An 18647-nucleotide genomic window follows, 5' to 3' on the forward strand; every position below is an offset into this window, starting at 1 on the left:
CCTGACCGATGGCTGGGCATGCGTTGGTCACGCTAACTATCAGACCGAAATAAATTGCAGAGAGTAATGCGGGAAGTACAAAGGAGCGCACTCCATTGTGCCCTGAATCTAAGTACTGTTTCTGGTCCCTTACACAACCGCCACCAACATGAATTAAAATCTCCACTTCACCCACAGGCAAGCACTGAACACCCCCCCCCCCAAGCAGGGACTTGCAAACCGCTCTGTAAGCCTCTTTGCGGGCGCCCTTACAGTGTGAATGAGTGGCTAGAGTGTAACCGATAAGGAGCTGCGGTTTTGAACCCACGCCCAGGGAGCGGAGCCCAAGATCTCAAACGCTCAGTTTGCAGGCGGAAAATGAATGAATCAGGAAGCCGGGCGGGGTGCGGCCTGCGCTATTTTAGTGCCGCGTTTCTTAGTAAGAGTGACGCATTTTCCATCTCCAGGAAGCTGAGGCGGAGGAGAGTGGAGGAAAAGAAAGAAAGGAGGCCAAGAAAGAAACGCGAGGCTGCTAGAAGCTCCAGGGGAAATTCCTGATTGCTCTCGCCAAGCGCTCTCCACCCTTCCCCCGGCTCCTCCCCAGGAAAGTCCGGCTCCACTTTCGCAGGGGAAGGGGTGGGGGAGGGGTAGGGGAGGGAGGGAGCGCCGGGTTGGGCTGAGTTGAGAGAGGGCGGCCTGCTATTATTAGGAAAGAGGCGCCCGTAGTAAACGTGGCTGCTAAGCGGCTTCAGCTCAGGAAAGGAGGGAGGGAGGGACAGGCTGAGACGCTTCGCTCATAGACTTATATGGTTTGGCCCCCATACGCTGCTCTCCGGCCGGCTGGGCTTTTCCTGAAGGCATCTCGACCGGTCAGCAATGTCTCTGGAGGACCCGTTCTTCGTGGTGAAAGGGTGAGTGGCAGCCACTCCCACGGCCGCCGCAAACTCCGTCTTTCCTCGCCCCTGGTGGGGATGGGCGCCGCAGCGAGGCAGCCTGGCCCCGCGTGGGTCTGCGAGCGTGGGAAGCGTCGGGTAACGCGGGGATGTGGAGGCGGGGGCGAGAAGCTAGAGAACTCTGATTAGAAACCCGCCTCAGCTAAGGAACTTCGTCGAAACTCCGTTTATTAGCCGGTCCTAATAAAGGCACTGCCCTACTTCTATATTATTATTATTATTTTATTATTTTATTATTTTATTTTTATTTTTATTTTATTTTCCACCCTAATGGATCATTTTAGCCTCGAAGTTGGGACTCTATTTAGGGTTCTTGCTACAACACAGTTTATAAATTTTATGGACCACTCATATTTGGGGAACTGTGGACATTACTAAAAAAATATTGTGCACAAATTTTCCACGATGACAGAATCGTGTGTCTGAACGAGCTACAGCCCCCAAAGTATGTCTCTGTGACAAGTAATCAGTTTCTGTAGCTAAGTATACTTACACACACGACTAAAAAAGGAAGTTACTTTGTAGAAATAGGGAGTTTTTTTGTAAAGTATTTTGCTTGACACTTGCACTTTGAAAGAACTGCTGAGTAGGATAACAAGGGGTTATACTAACCACTGGGAATTAGTGATGTTTTCCAGCGTCATATTTCATAATTAACAGACTATTCCCAAAAACCCTTGAATATACTTGGTTGCGATTTGTCCCTCGATCTCCTTCCTCATTTTGTCCTACTGATCTGGTGAATGGTGGGACTCTATTTAATTTGCCAGTTTGAAGGAACACTGTTGAGTTTTGGCAGCTGGATCTCATAGATGGGAACAAGGAGATCTAGAGCTCTGTGCTTTGCTCTCTCTTTAAATCTACTGTTATTTGTTTGGATGATGAAAACAGACCTGTGCCTCCCTTTCACCACACTTATCCTCTGTGAACATCCCATTTTATAGCAGACATGGGAAACCTATGCTGCCCCCCTGGGCAGATGTTGTTAGACTCCAGCTCCCATCAGCCTCAGTCAGCATGCTGGGAAGCTGTAGTCCAGCAGTATCAGGGGGGCCACACCTCTGCTTTACAATTGCAGTAGTTTTAACAGTGCCTTAGCTCATTCACTGCCACAGTAGCCTTTCCAGTACAGTGGTACCTCGGGTTAAGTACTTAATTCGTTCCGAAGGTCCGTTCTTAACCTGAAACTGTTCTTAACCTGAAGCACCACTTTAGCTAATGGGGCCACCTGCTGCCGCCGCGCCGGAGCACGATTTCTGTTCTCATCCTGAAGCAAAGTTCTTAACCCGAGGTACTGTTTTTGGGTTAGTGGAGTCTGTAACCTGAAGCGTATGTAACCCGAGGTACCACTGTACTGTACAGAATTAGAAGGAATGGAACAGAAGTGGCTGGAAGAGAGTTGTAAGTTGTAGGTTACTTACAAGTTTGCATCTTTCAGACACCACTATTTGTTTCTGTCATTTAATTTTAGATAAATAAATAAATGATGCAGTACTGGGTAAAATCCATTAGCACCACCTTCTGGAATAATTCAGACATCTAGCAACAGAACCACTGGAATGTGGTACCCCCGGTTTGGAAGTTGATTGTACTGAAGCTGCTGAGAGGTCTAGGACAGGCATAAGCAAACTCGGCCCTCCAGATGTTTTGGGACTACAACTCCCATCACCCCTATCTAACAGGACCAGTGGATGATGGGAATTGTAGTCCCAAAACATCTAGAGGGCCACGTTTGCCCATGCCTGGTGTAGGACAACTCATAGCATCATGCTCCCCAGGGCTATCTTTTGGCAAAGGCCATTCGTTAGCGGGACCAAAGATATTTCAGTGCCAAATGAAGGCATGATGCCAGACTGGAATGTGTCAAGATGATCAGTGCCATCCAAGTTTGCCTGGAGTCGACAGACCCTCACAAGCAGCCTGCCCCCAAATGGAAGTGCCCATGGGGTGCTCAAAGCATGGTTCCATAAGTACTCCTTCGTATGAAGTATCCAACATTGAGATACTCACCCACTTACTTTAAAAAGAGTCTCCACATCAAAGGAGCTGACTTCAAGGTTTTAGGTTTATGTATATTTATTTGAGATGACCCATTAGGTGTCCTAGTGCAATTGTCAGGCTGTCATTTCCTGGAGTGCATGAGATGCCCCTTGAGTTAATGAAGGTATCTTGTTTCTGATTAGATCCAACTTTCCCTGACCCAGGGCTCTCCAGGTATCGGTGGGACTGCAGCCCCTGCTAGCAAAGACAATGGTTAGGAATGATGGGAGTTGTAATCCATCAACATCTGGAGGGCACTAGGTTGGGGAAGGCTGGACTGGAGGGATCACCAAAATGCATTTACCCGCTGGACATGTGCAATATTCACATATATCTGTGCTAGACTGTTGTGATCTAAAACAGGGCTGTAGCCTTGTTAGACTCTGGCTCCCATAATTTCTTACCATTGGCCAGGCTGACTGGGACTGGAGAGAGTTGGGAGCCCAGACCAGGAACATCCCGTTAGCCAGAGGTTTGCTACTACTGGAGTAAAAGAATGAAGAACCACCAATTTTTTGTAAAAACTTCCTGCCTGGTCCCCAGGAGGCAATTCTTATCTGCCACCAGTGGTCCAGTGCGCAGCTTTTTACAATCCCAATTTCCTCCATGGTAACTCATCTAGACCCATGGAGCCTGGAGTACCATGTGGTTTTCCAGACAGCTATTCATACAGATTTTCACCTTCCAAACAGTCCTCTGAAGTGAACTGTTTTTTTAATGCAACAATACCTCTCTCAGTATAGAGATGCATCTGCTTCGAGGGAGGAAACTTTGCTTTATGGGAGGCTCTCTGTCAGTTGGAACAGAGCTGCACAGCTTGCGGTTTGCCCACTTGAATGGACCCAATCGATGATATATGGGGACCCACCGGGGGTTTGGCAAACCTCTTACGCTTGTCACCTGCCTGCAGCTGCAGAAACAGAGCTGCCGCTATGCAAGGCCGGTGGGTGTTGTGTTCAGTCTGGTGGTCTCACGGCTTTGGCAAGAGAAACAGTACCCTGTCCTGGCTCGCCCACCTCATCCCTGCCACTCTCTTGTATTTGTGTTCTGTAGGGAAGTTCAGAAAGCCGTCAATGCAGCACGTGGGCTCTATCAGCGCTGGTGTCAGCTGCTGCAGGAGACGCAGGTCATCAGCAAAGAGGAATTTGACTGGACTACTAATGAACTACGCAACAGCTTGCGCAGCATCGACTGGGACCTGGAGGACCTGGAGGAAACCATATATATCCTTTTGAAGCTGGGGCTGGAACAGCGTATTGGGGGGGGTGCCTCTCCAGGGAATTATGTTGCATCATTTTTTAAACGCACTGTCTGCTGCTCGGATGGTAGTAGCAGGCAATAGCAGCCCCCACCCCACCCCCATCCTGCTCTTTGCAGGGATATTTGCAAGAACTGGAAGGGGAGTAAACCCTTATTCAGTTACAAGAGAGAAGGCATTCTCAGCAGTAATTCCCCCATTTTATGGCATGCCCTAGCTGAAGAGGTTTATCTGGGGCCCATGTTGCCTTTTTTGTGCATGTCACCCAGAAAATTGTGACATACAGATGAAGAGAACTAGAGGGCCATATTTGGCCTCTGGACCAAAGGTCACTCCCCCCCCCCCCCAGTTTTAATGTTATTTTCTCTATCTGGTTATTATTTTATATTTTCCTATAAAGTGTAGTAGCACACTGCCCTGAAATGAAAAATCGGATGTAGGGTGCCATATAAATTATTTCTTAAATAAAATGAATTAATAAATAGGTAGCTTCTGCTACAGACAGAGAGCATCTGGTAGGTTAAATGCAGCATTGGCCCACATGATATTTGTAGCCAGGTAGCTCTGTCTGCTTTCTAACTCGGTGACTCAAACTTAACTCACGAACACGCATTGTGGAGTCAAACCCGCGCAAGTTCAAAATTGAGCCTTCTGAGGTTGACACCCGGTGCACTTTTGTCACAGAGATGCGGGAATCAGTCAGGGTGAGTCAAATGTATGCCTTGTCACTCTTGCAGCATTTTGTCCTGTGCAGCATAAAACACTTATTGTATGCAACAGGAATAGTTCTGTTGCAGGGTTAGGGAGTCTGTGGCTCTCTGTGTTATTTGACTCCCAACAACCCTCACCAGTAAGGTCAGTGGTCAGAGATGATGGCAATTGTGGTCTAATTACATCTAGAGGGACACAGCTTCTCCATCTCTGTTCTACGGTAAGTGAAATGTTGATTGATGATTTGGAAGTGTTAACAAAAGTGTGTGGCTGGGGTGCTTTATTCTGAGAGAGAGGGTTTTTTATTATTATTAACAAAGAAGGATCTAATTCCATACTCTAATCACTATACCACACTGAAGCTGGGACAGTACTGCATTTTATATCCAATATCTTGTCCCATAGGTGATCTACAAGGATGTCAACTCATGTAATCTTATTTATTTTCATATATACCCCTTGGACCCTATGACTTAGGATGGGTTACAAGACGAGTCTGTGTGCCTCTGCAAAAACCCACCCTTATTGTTGTTATTATTAGTGTATGAGGCCATGGTCTCATCTGATTATATTCTCTTACTGCTTCCTTTTCTTGACTAAAGGAAATGCGAGATCACATATCCAGTCCAGCAGCACAGGCCTTTGCGGAGAGGAAAAACAGAGAGGTAAGCACATCTTACCACCCTCGCCACACCTCAGTGTTTTGCTGGAAATTTATTCCCTGGGAGGGAAAGAATTATAATTGGCAATGGCTAGGGTAGCTCTTTATCCCCGGTAGCATACCCCATCCTGGTACCTCCAGAGCCTCTCACTCACCAAGTGGGCAGGGGCTGATGGGAATTGTAGTCCAGAATATATGAAGGGCACCAGGTTGGAGAAGGCTGGTCTACAGCTTCTTTGCCACAAAGGAAGTGGAGCTGGTCATCTAACCAAGGGTAAGGTCAGCTTTCTTCTGCAAGGCGCAAATTGCTTGAATAAATGGCCTCTCTCTTTTTAAAGTGAAACATCCTTTGTCTCACTTTCAGTATCCTTGGGGTGTGGATTATAGTCCAGAGCTGTTATGAAATGCACTTGTTGATTCCCCCTTAAATGAGTAGAACCACCTGAGAGCATCATCCATAATATTGCTTCTGATCTCAACACCACATCTTTTAAGAGCCATTTAATTCTGGAATGCAGTGAAAAAGGTTCCTGATCTCCTTACCAGAGAAAGGCTCTTCCTAGGCCCTGAGTTCCACTTAACCCTGCAGATTCTTCTACCCAGCTCACCCTTGCTTGCTTGCTTCCTTCCTTGCTTGGTCTCAGCAATCCTGGGAGCCCTAAGAATCCTGGGCTTGCTCAGATAGTGACCCCCTTTTCCTCCCTCTGCAGATGCTGGTGGGGAGCAGGGAACACTATGGGATGCTGGATGCAGAGGATCTGTCAACAGCTAATTCACATACTTTGGAAGAGCAGCAGTTGCATCAGAAGGTAAGAGCAGTGACCGTGAGCCACCCCAGTCCATCATTTTCACCAACATCCTACAGAGACCTAACCATGTCCTCTAGCTTGATACCTGCATTGAGAGAAATCTTGGGCTCTAGTGCAAAAGATGCTCACAGCATCTGTACACTCCCTGTACCTCTCTCCTCTCCCCCAGCTGTGGGTTCAGTCAAGTACAAGAGTGAAGAACCTGTGGTCCTCTGAATGTTGTTGGACTCCAACTCCCATCATCCTGGACAGCATAGTCAGGGGCGATGAGCACTGTAGTTTAGCAATGTCTGGAGGCCACAGGGTCCCCATACCTGGAACTGCTTTCTTCTTTCTTCCCTGTCAGACCACAGGTGACAGATATCTTTGAGTGGAGGTGAGCATTAATTGCTTCCTGCCTCCCTTTCTTACAGTGAGTATAGTTTCAAACCCAGGCAGGAGGCAAGGACCTGTTTCTCAACAGTAGAATGGGCTACTCAAAAGGTTATTGTGAAGACTGTCAAGATAAGGAAACACATTATACAGTCTTTGGGAGGACTTCTGCTAGAAATCAAATTGTTCCATGTTTATTCAGGACCAAAGCAAACCTCTTTCCCCACTCTGTTTGGTCTCCTCCCAAATGGCCATTTCAGTATATTGACAGGGACTGTGGAGGCCCCCCCTTGCAAATTATCTCCTAATACGTTTTTGTAATTTTCTCTCAAGATCAAATCAGTATTATTTTGATCCATTGTCTTGGGGCCCCTAAAAGGCGTGGGGCCCTATTTGGTAATCTGGCACTGGGGGCTGGCAGGGCTCTGAGGAGTGACCGGAAGTGGTGGCAGGGCCAGAGGCTGATCTTGGGGAAGGGGGTAGTGATTTATGTGGTTGTAGGCCTTCTGCGAGGCAGGAGCCTGAGCTGAAGGATGGGGAGGGGTCTGAGTAGTCAGAGACTGTGGAAGGACAGGACGTTCCAGGAACTGAGGAAGAGACAGTGCATGAAGGGACGAGGCCAGCAGAATCCCCTCCGTACCCTTCCCCACTGTCCCCCCAGGACCAGGAGGGGCTTGAAGAGGCAGGCACAGTGACAACTTCAGTGTAGTTCAGTCACAGGCTGTTTGTGCTCACACCATCAGATGAGGGTACGTAAGTTTGGGGTCTAGGCCTGGCCACCTGTCCAACAGTCCAACTTGGAGTGCAAGCCTGAGGAGAGACGCCAGCTACCTAGCCACCAGAAGTGTGTGTGTGTGCATGTTCAGTGCGCCTCAGGTGTGGGAAAATGATTGCTGCTGTAATTCTTTGTCAATAAAGAATTAAACATTTGTCCTCCTTGGACTGGGTGTGCTCAGGACGACGTCTATTGAGCAAGCACCAGAGGCCTTTCTCTTCTTGCTAAATGAAGAGGAGCCCCATAACCACTCTTGTTGTTCAAGTGCTGGATTCTTTAACAAAACATTAATGTAACAGTCAAGATCCTGAGGGCTGACTTCTGTGAAGGGATATTAACCTGTAAAGGCATTCACTAGTTTCAGTTTTTCAAGATTGCCGTTGAAATGAGTTTTGGTCCCATTTGCCTAAATGCACACAAAAAGATGGACATTTATGGGTCATATGTGGGGCATCAGAAGTGAAGGTATGGCTGCCTAACTCCCAGAGTTGCTACTCCAGCTTGGTCCTCATTTCCCCTCACCTTGAAAGCCAGCGTCCAGTTGAGGCTGAGACTTCTTTGTACAACATATTGTTGTATCATGGGCAGGAACCCTCTTAGTTTCTCTTTGCTTTGAGTTCTAACAGACTCCCCCGCTGATGTCTTGCATTCTCGCTTTCTCCTTGACAGCTGATCATTGAGGAGCAGGATGAGCAGCTGGAGCTTGTCTCTGGCAGCATCCGAGTGTTGAAGCACATGTCGAGTCGGGTTGGAGAAGAGCTGGATGAGCAGACTGTGTGAGTGCAGGTAGTGTGGGGTGTGCGTGTGTGCTGATGTATTCCAACACTCCTATCTTGCTCTTTAGACAAACCTTTCAAGGGACAATGGGGGCAGCCCATTATCAGGTTGGGCCTGGATAAAATGGCAGCAGACTAGTCCCAAGGAATACAGCTCTGGCAGTCCTGGCCGCTGCTAGATCAGAGAAGAGGATCCAGAACCTTTGTCTATCTAGAACTGTGGTGGCCACTCATTTCTAACAGATTCAGGAAGGACTCAAGTTTCAGAGACATGAGCACAGGATCTTCCTGTACCTGTGTGAGCCCCCAATAGGGGCAAAGAGTGCTTTACCCTCTCCCTCCCTCCCACCCTTCTTCAGCAGGAATGGATTTCTTTGCCAGAGGGCCCCCCTCCCATTGCTGTGTACTTCCACTGCCCAACCCCATTTTCTGGGTGAGCATCACAAGGAGAGCACATGGCCAGAACCTCTGTTGCTGTTCACTCTGCCAGGAAGCAAGTTAATAAACCCCTTTCCTTGCATCTTGGCTTGGTAGAGGGGAGCACCCGTGTGTTTATTAAGGCTGGTTATTGGGATCAGGGATTATGCTTGGAACAGATTGGACCCCTGGCTCCCAGTTATGTATCCCATTACTAGAAAATGCTGGTGTAGCTCGAATGAGTAGCTTCTGAACTCTCTTGGCAGGGAAGATACCCTAAAAGAGAATTGCTTGCAACCTGCCAGCATACCTGGCTGACATCCCCGTGCTTTGTGATTTTTGTGGGGTGGAGGCAAGACTCAGAAGCTCTTATTGGGAGAGGGTTGCCCTGTGGACAGTTGCCACTCGCGTTGACGATGCCTTTGCTGGCCTTTCAGGATGCTGGAAGACTTTGCCCACGAGATGGACAGCACTCACAGCCGCATGGATGGCGTGCTCAAAAAAATGGCCAGAGTCTCCCATATGGCAAGTGGTAAGAAACAGCTCTCTGTTCCAGAACTACTTTGGTATAAGGGAGATTTTACTCCTCCACACCCCGATAACCTAATTCCCCAGACTTCTTGAAATTGCTTTCTTTTGCCCATCAGCTTTGCTCAGGGTTTGGCATCAAGGAACTGAAGGTGTTGGTTTAGGAATCGGGATGCTTGCCTTCTCCCATAAAAGAATAGCAAATGTTATTATTTTAGTGGCGGGGAATGTTTCTCATCCTGAGGGCTGCCTTCCTTTGTGGATAATCTGCTTGGAGCCACAGTGGGGTAGCCAGGAAGCAGCACCACAGCAGATTCTTACCTTTTGTACAGTAGACTAATTCCAGCTTTGCAAATGTCAGATAATTTTACATATACACACCTTTCACCATCCAGGCAGGCAAGCAGTAGTAGAGTCCAGGAACATATTCAGTCAGCCAAGACAGGACTAGTGAGGGGTGTGGCCTCAGGAGAAAGGTGTGGCTGGTAAAAGTCCCACTGGCCAGGAAGAGAGGCCTTAGCTTCCTCACCCCTGCCTTCATCACCATAAACATAACCACAGGCGAAGGCAATCTGGCTTCCACAAAAGTATTCTGTGTTTCACAACTGTGAATTTCTGCCCCTTTTCGCCTGCCTCTTGCCAACACTTCCAGCACACCCCCTGCCTCTTTCCTCTACAGCCAGATTGGCCCATTCGCTTGCTGCTGGGTGGTGGTGCAGGTGGAACAATAATACAGGGTTGAGCTTACTATTCACTTTGGAGGCAGTTTTTGCTGCCTTCCTCTCTTAATCAAAGGAGCATTTGGCATCACTGCTGAGACTCAGCAAGGCAGATTCATCACAGGAGATCTGGAGTACGTGCATATGTGTGAAATAGAATGGCAATTAAAAGAATGATGTAATGGTATAAAAACCTGAACATTCTGGTTGGGCCAGTGTTGCATCTCCATTTCTGCTGCTGGCTCTCAGCACAAGTCCCTAGAGTAACAGATGCAAAAGCAGGTTAAAACCATTTTTTTCCTGGCAGGAGTGCCACTACAGTGTCATTTAGTGCTCTTGTTTCTGGCTTACAAAGAGCAGGCAGTTGCACACAGGAATGCAGCTTCCCGAGTCAGATCCTTTGTCTACCTAGCTCAGTATTGTGAATGCCAACTAGCATCAGCTCTCCAGACACTCCCAGCCTTACCTGGAGAGGCTGGGGACTGAGCCAGAGAGCTTCTGCATGCAGATCTCTTAAGTTGCAGCCCTTCCTCCATGGGTGAGGCAGGCAGGAATTCAAACTCCACTGTATGGCATAAACAGGCCTGCAGTGTCTCTCCATCCTGCCCCACCTCTTGCCCAAGAGTGCTACAGACGTTAGCTACCTGTGTCCAGTGTTGGGACATTCCCATTGTTCTAGGCGCATTTTGCGACCGGGAATTTCATTCGCGCTAGCAGTTTCTGAGCTCTGGGCACAGTACTGTGTCTAAGATTTCAGATTAAAATGGCAGTGTGGAAGGAAAGGAGGACCCTTTTCTGCCTCCCCACTTCCAGCTACTCTCAGAAGACTGGAGAAGTGTCCCTCTCAATAAGATTAAGGGGGTGGGCAGGGGAAGGACTAGACCCTGTGAAAAATGAACATGTTTTAGCTGCAGTTCATTCTTTTTAAGCTTTGTATTCTTGTTATTTAAAAAGTGTTCCTAGACATACCACTGTTGCGTCCATAACCTAGGTTTAAGGTGCCATTTAGCTCCTAGCTTTCATATCTCAATTTCTAACGCTGCCTATGACACCAGGGCTGTGGGTTAGATTAATGCAGGGGTCGGCAACATGCGGTCCATGGTCCGGATGCTGCCCACGAAGACCGTTTTACTGGCCCAAGAGCCACCCCTGAACTGAACCATCCGCTCTGCGAGTCCCCCACGCGCTGCGCTAAACCAGCACAGTGCAGCGTGGGGACTCGCCGAGCAGCGCCAGAAATCGCATCTGAACACACACAGATACCAGAAATTGTGTCTGCGCATGTCAGATGCTGAAAATAGCTTCTGTGCAGGCGTGATTTTTGGCATCTGGGCATGTGCAGAAGCGATTACCGGCACCACGAACATGCGCAGATGTGATTTCCGGTGTTGTGCTGCACCAGTCCGGCTCACAGACGATCTCCTTGGGGGTGGTCCAGCCCATGACCCTGGATTAATGATTAATCCAACAAAACAGATTAGGTCTCCACACTATGGTGTTTTAATCTGGGAACAGACCACCCAACATCATTTCCTCAAATGTTCACTTGAGCTCTTTCTACTTGTGGTCTTCCAAGGATGATTCTTGCACCTGCGTCCATCATGCTTGGAGTGCAGGCCAGTGGGATGGGGCACATGGTTCAGAGGGTTAGAATATGGTTCAAATTGCGGCATCTTATGTGCTTTAAATTAATTCTGTTTAAGGTAAGGCTGGAGAACCCATAGCTCTCCAGATGTTCTTGTACTACGGCTCCTATGATCCCTGACCATTGGCTATGCTCCCTGCGGCTGATGGAAGCCAGAGTCCAACAAGATGTGGAGGGCCACAGGTTCCTCATCCCTGTCTTAAAGGATCCCTTCTAACTGTTTTTGCTTATTTACAATGTCAGACCCCCACTGTGGTGGAAGGGCTGGTGGGTTCTTAACAGGATTGGTCTTCTTGCATTTAACACCATTTCCCCCTGTATTTTCTCTTCTCCCACTCCATCAGAACGGCGTCAGTGGTGCATCATCGGCCTGTTGCTCGTTGTCATGGTGGTAGTGCTGGTTCTTCTCTTTGCTCTGTGATCAAACGGCAGAACGGACATGGGGGAAGGGTGGCAGGTACCAATCCCATCCCTGCCAAGTGGAACACCGGGGCCTTGTATCCTGTGTGGGATCGGTGCGAAGCTTCCTCCAAAGATGAAAAGGAAGCGAGTCCATTTAATCAGGTGGAATGATGGATTTGCTCCTAATTGTTTAAGGCTGCAGATTTGTGAAAAAGGAGGACTGGGTTCTGGAGGTTAGGAAATTTGTGCCATCTCCCCCTTTTGTGTGTGCCAAGGTGAAATTATAGACAGACAGATGTGCCTGATAAAAGTGGAAGCCATATTGCATATGCAGTTTGTTACCCATTTTGCAAGTAGATGCAGCATTGTCTGTTTCCTTTCCCCCACTGAGTAGCCTTTTCTTCTCATCTCTAGCAGCCAAAGAGGAAGAACATGGTCCCAGCTGACTATTCTTGCTGCCATTATAGGTTCTTATTCTTCATGCCACCTCTGAACGAGCGCAAGATTGCTGCACATTAAATGTGCCTGCTGAAGAAGCACAATTGACTAAGCCATCGGTTGTGTTTTACCTCAGCCAGTAGCAGATGGATACTGTGAATAGACGGGGTAGGACAAAGGCCTCGCTTCCTTTTTAAAGGGCAAAATTGCTCAGAGTTGAGAACAGGCCAAAGCCATCTCACTGCATTAAGTGCCAAGAAAGGGATTTTGCTTCGTGGAACTGGCAACATCACCCCAAAGCTCCTTCTCTTACCGTGAGGCCAGCCGTCCAACAGAAACAGGGAGCAAAATGTCAGCATCTCATCACCCAAATCCCTCAGGCCTCAGTGCTGTGCTTCAGGTTGCAAGTGGTGCCAATACTTCTGGGGTGCTGCCAAGCACTTCAAGAAAACTGGTTTCCAGACACCCAGTCAGCTCAATAGCTTTCAGTTATATGGTAAACAAACCTTCTCCCCTTAGGTCTAAATCCCTGCCAAGGACACACAGTCTATGCTGATATAAAGAGGCTACTTTCAGCCAAGCTCAAGTGACTCAGTAGCCTGATGTGGAGGATAACAGTCCTTTCTATGAGGCAGCCCTGCTGTCACATGCACTGAGAAGCCATTCTGTTTCTATTGTGAAGTATTATTTAAAAAAAAAAGGTACCAGAACAAGCTTTTTAGTTCTTCCAAGAAAAAATAAATAAAAGTTTTTATACTTCTATTTAATACAAACTTTGGTTCTGGAATGTTGCTGTGGGAAGGGAGTGGTGATATTTACATTCCCCAAAATGTGAAAACAAGAGCAGCAATGGCCATCCCGATGATGTCAGATTGTCACTGTCATCCCTGGCTGCTGGACACTGAAGACCAACAAAATATGAAGCGACAGAAATTCCCCACCTCTGAACTAGAAGAGAACCCTACTTTGATCTAACTAGTCTAGCATTCTGTCTTCAACTATGGCCGGCCAGCCACAGAAGTTATTTGAAGCTAGGGATCTAATGCACTTTGAATGCACTCTCAGTCATTCTTACTGAATTGTGGGGGCATTATTTAAGATGATTCTTAACTGATTGCCTAAAGCTCAAGGCTGTGATCACATTGCATTCCAAGCAACCGAGTAATTTCTCGCTTGTCTTTTCCCTTTTGCAGCAGTACAAACCTTGTATCATGTCCTCCCTCCCGGAGAGCCTTTCTGTGCAGTTTGCAGGCTAATCTGATGTTGTTCAATCTTTGTTCAGTGGGGCTTAGTCCCAGGGAACTGTGCACAGCAATTTAATCGGAGCCACTCTTTTCAGTAGAGTAGTAGAAATTCAACAAGTTCTGCTGAACTCAAGAAAAGGTAAATATGCTAATCAAATGATGCCCAATTTTGCAAACATTTATGCCGTGGTTTAAGGAATGCTTTGTCTAGTCCGGGGGTGGAGAACTGGTGGCCCTCCCAATGTTGCTGGAGTACAACTCTCATCAGCCTTCACCATTGGCCATGCTGATAAGGGCTGGCAGGAGTTGAACGAACAACATATGGAGGGCAACCAGTTGCCCATCTGTACTCTAGTATAGGGGAGTTCAAGAGCAAGATATGAAATTTAATGAAACACGCAAACATGAATCTCAGTCGTATTTGTTTTGTACAATGGGGTTGCTTAATTTGGAAATAGAAGTTACTTAGCCCGATGGAGCCACAGAAATGCTCCAAAGCTGAGATACCGACCTTAAGCAAATCCAGTCTGTTTTTAATTTCAGCAAGGCTGCTCCATGATAAACTCCCCAGGGAATAATCAAGCTTACAAATGAAATGGTCAGGCACGCAACTGTTACAAACTTTTTTTTTATTAACATTTCTGAATTCCTTTTTTATTTTTAATCTTTACAGTAGTTAATGTGCAATTTCTTGATACTCTCAGGTCACAGGGATGAGGGAGTCACAAAATTTTTCTTGGCACTTATAACACAGAACAAATACTGGCATTATCCAGGGGCAAAGAGGTGGGCTTTAAGGTGAAAAGCAGGGGGTGCTGAGGGAGCTGGGGTGGGGCGGGTGGGGGAAAGGGGGAGGATGCTTTTGTTATTTCATTTTAAAGGATCTGTTTTCCTCTCTGAGAGGGTTTTACAAGGGGCAAGGGAGGGAGAGGGGCTGATATTGGAGTAGCTGCTTGCATCAACCCAAAGCGCCTGGAAGGGGGAAGAGAGAAAAGTCCATGCTGCATCTGCACAGAGGTTACATAATCAGGCTTTGTTAGTGCTTTTCAGTGTACATTTTTTTGTCCTTTTTTATAAAATTGTTTGCTCTAGTTTAGAAAAAAAAGAAGAACCCAACAAAATCAAAAAATAAAAGATGGACCAAAAAGTGGATACAACAAAAGACAGAAGGCGGCCTCATTCCCTTCGCCCCGTTGTGGGATTATTCCCATTTCCCACAGAAAGCCTGCCCAAGATGCAAATAGACCATGGTGGGCGGAGAGAATTATTCAGCTGGCTAGAAGGAACCTCAGAGAAAGATTATAACATTTTGAGTCCAAGTGATCCTCAGAGATCCTCTAATATAGGTAATTCTTAAGTTTCCTCTACTGCAGGACATTTATGCTGGATCTCCCCATTCTGTTACATCTCCAGATAATATCCATGGGACTAGACAGTGCTGTTTCAATTGCCTCAGAGTGGGTCTCCCCAGGATGCTACCTACCCAGAATTCCAAAAAGCACAGCCCCAATAGGTCATAACATATGTCCAGACATTCCTCTTCCAGTGTCCCTTTGTTTTTGAAATTTAGATCTGGCAGTCCTACCAACACAGCTCACAACACAGAGAAACAGGATAGGATCCTTCAAATGTTATTTCAAGGTTAGTAGCTACTTTGGGCCAACTCTCCTAAAGGTGCCAAGCCTCCTGGTGAGAAAATGTACAACTCTTATCTTTTTGGCCTAGAAGATGCCCTAAGCCAATCACACCTGATTTTTTTTTTAAACAACCCTTTTGCATGCAGACAAATGCTGCAGGAGGTTATTCTGTTCCATGCTCCAGTATAAATAAAATTGCTCACCTAAGTTCAGCCAAATGAGATTCAGGATAAAGGTTAAAAAAGGTAAAGGACCCCTGAACGGTTAAGTCCAGGCAAAGGTGACTATGGGGTGTGGTGCTCATCTCGCTTTTCAGGCCAAGGGAGCTGGCATTTGTTCACAGACAGCTTTCCAGGTCATGTGGCCAGCATGACTAAACCGCTTCTTGCACAAAGGAACACTGACGGAAACCAGAGTGCACAGAAACACTGTTTACCTTCCCGCCCCAGTGGTACCTATTTATCTACTTGCACTGGTGTGCTTTCGAACTGCTAGGTTGGCAGAAGCTGGGACAGAGCAACGGGAGCTCACCCCATCACGTAGATCTGAACCGCTGATCTTCTGATCAGCAAGCCCAAGAGGCTCAGTAGTCAAATACAGAGTCAGACCATTTGTCCATCGAGCTAAATTTTGTCTGTGCTGTGATCCCCAGCCCTACCTGAAAATGCCAAAGATTGAACTTGCATGCAAATCACTTGTTCTACCTCTGACCTATGACTCTTCCCCCAAGCGTCCCTGTAATTTCCATGCACACTTCTGTCCATATCTAAATGGCTTTATGTTAGGAAGAAGGATCAAGAAGGTACTCAGATCAGTTACACAATAACTTATTGGTTTGATTGAACACTTACTTTCTACAGATGTTTCAAAACTCCAATAGTAGGTTAAAAAGTGTTCTTTCCAAAGCTCTGGAATCAAACATCGTGGCTGATATACAAAAGGTAAAACTCAAACTTTGCTGACTGATTCTTTGGAAGCCAAACATCCAATGGGGCTTCCGATTGGCTGCAGGAAGCTTATGCAGCCAATCAGAAGCCTTGGTTTCTGGAAGTTGAACGGACTTCTGGAACAAATTCCGTTCAACAACCAAGGTATGACTATGAAAACTTAGAAAAGCTAATGGAAAGCAGTCAAAGCAAGCAAACAAGCTTCCATTCTCACAATGCAGCAGCAAAGCATGTCTTCCACTCTATATACATGCAGAAGGTGATGGTATGTTCAGTCTTAGCTTAGGTTTGGCCTTATCATACACATGGTAACAAAAGTGCATTTAGCCTAGGCATAAATGTCAGCTTTAGCTGTGTACCCTAAAATGTAAGCCATGAAATGCATTCCAGCTGGAAGGTTAAAAAACCAATTTTTGATGAGTTACTAGTCTGAGAGGCAGCATTAACAAGAAGCATAATTTATGATAGACCTGTCATTCCAAAGATGAGAGTTTGAAGCGACATTTTATGTTGCTTCAAACAATGGCTTGTTCTTTAACAGGGTTCAAAGTGAGTTTTGGGGGCTTGTCCTGTTTTGATATGATCTAGTTTCTACCATCCACCCAGAAGTCTTTTTCTTCTTCTTTTGATCAGGGAAAAAAAATAAAGCTTAATTTACTGGCTCAGGTAAGGATGTAGCCCCACCACAGTGTTTTTTAAAGAGTGCTTCTTCCAATGATGGTCTTACATGAAGGTTGTGGAGAAAAGTAGGCACACAAGGACTAGTATGTGAAGAGGAACATAGGAAAGCATTCTAGCCTCTTTCACCACATTTACTTAGAATTTAGAGTAATTTCCAAACCAAATATAAGCTACCCAACCTTCACTTCTCCAACTTGATTCTCTAGAAAGAGAGTGAGTTCTGTTACAAATTCCAGTTCTGCCATCACTGGGAGAGAGGAGAGGGAAATCTATCTGAACTTGTACAATTTAGAACTTAATAGTCAAATGGGAGAGATTTGGTGGGGTGGGGGAGAAAGTAAGAGAAGAGAGTATGATGCACATCAGTCAGCCAGTGTAATGATGTGTGTATATATTATATATCTGAGTAACAGAGTCAATGACCTGACATTTGGGGGAGAGGGACTTGGGCCATATGCAACTGGAGTTGGATTCAACTAGTAACTTCATAACCCCATAACAAATGGTGGCCTCATGTGCATTAAATTATTCACCCAGCCATTCAGCAACACTTAGATGAACATGCAGGTGTGCATCCAGGGGCAATGTATATGTATAGTTGCTTACACATGTGGTTCTTTTTTTCTGGATTAGGTTGAAAGATGCCTTGCAACCAAGCTGATGTCTTATTTTGTTGCATGTTCATATTCAGCATGACTTAGAACAAGGCCAATCCTCAAGGGACATCTCATTAAATTTCCCTTCTAGAACTATCTGAGAAATCAGATTAAGAAAATTAGAATGAGATTGCCACTTTTTTTTGTAGTGAATATCTATGTTTTTAAATGTTACTTTCCTATCACTTCAACTTCTTCAGGGAAAAATACAAGGGTAAAATGAGTGAGCTTAAGTACATACATGACCATATAATGCAATAGAAAAATAGGGCATGCTGGGCGATAAAATAACCCTTTCCTGTTTAAAAGCAGCTAGTGGGGAAGGAGAAGAAATGGCCTGAAAGAAAGCGAGAACTTAGTGTTATGTCAGAATTGTGTCAATGCCAAAATTTATGCTTTCAGATCTTGGCAAAATGTGATCCATTCCTCCAAGCGTAGTGCAAATGCTGACACAGTCACCAGCAAGCGTGTGGCTGCATCACTAAATAAACCCAGTTTATCATGAGTTTCCACCAACGGAGGCACTGGAATGGCAATTCTGGGAAAGATTGAAAAAGAATATTCTTAGCAAATTCATAAAAATACAGTTCCCATGATTTCCCTGGAGAAGTCATATCATTTAAAGCAGTATAAACCTGACCTAGGTTTGAAATGTAGATCTGCCTACAGTAAGTTTAGATTATTGCCAGCCCTTTTTATTTAAAAACAAACAAACAAACAAACAACCATTTCAAGGAAATACAACTGTGCTGGGCCAGCATGGAGCCAATGGGGAATGCTACGCATCCAGCCTCCTGGACTTAAGCTCAGTCTCCTGCCGCCAAAGGCAAAATGAGTGCTCATTTAAACAGTACTTCCTTTTAACATATTCACATGTCTGTCTTTGTCTCCCTCCAGTGGAAGGAAAGGAAAATGTCCTGCTTTTAGTATCAAATAACTCATTAAAGAAACAACAGCTAATACTGCCAACTGTGCAAACAAAAGAAAGCCAAAAATATG

At 46.1% G+C, this 18647-nt stretch overlaps 1 protein-coding gene across 1 annotated transcript; it reads left to right on the forward strand.

The window, feature by feature from the left end:
- Positions 1-417: 417 nt before the first annotated feature.
- On the forward strand, positions 418-15485 carry STX10 (syntaxin 10). The gene is made up of 8 exons (XM_081184821.1): positions 418-890; positions 4026-4195; positions 4840-4934; positions 5544-5606; positions 6313-6411; positions 8228-8334; positions 9189-9283; positions 11988-15485. Exons 1-8 carry the CDS (start codon positions 856-858, stop codon positions 12062-12064), a joined length of 741 nt encoding a protein of 246 aa, XP_081040947.1. The 5' UTR covers positions 418-855; the 3' UTR covers positions 12065-15485.
- Positions 15486-18647: the final 3162 nt, after the last annotated feature.

This window comes from Podarcis bocagei (genome assembly GCF_964188305.1).
Source record: "Podarcis bocagei genome assembly, chromosome: 2".
Taxonomy (NCBI): Eukaryota; Metazoa; Chordata; class Lepidosauria; order Squamata; family Lacertidae; genus Podarcis; species Podarcis bocagei.

What these genes read in the sequence shown, in the direction of transcription:
- STX10 (XM_081184821.1), top strand. Translation starts at nt 856, where the DNA reads ATGTCTCTGGAGGACCCGTTCTTCGTGGTGAAAGG. An exon ending in AGATGCGGGAATCAGTCAGG is followed by an intron (nt 4,935 to 5,543) that starts GTGAGTCAAATG and finishes TCTTGACTAAAG; the next exon opens with GAAATGCGAGATCACATATC. An exon ending in AGCAGCAGTTGCATCAGAAG is followed by an intron (nt 6,412 to 8,227) that starts GTAAGAGCAGTG and finishes TCTCCTTGACAG; the next exon opens with CTGATCATTGAGGAGCAGGA.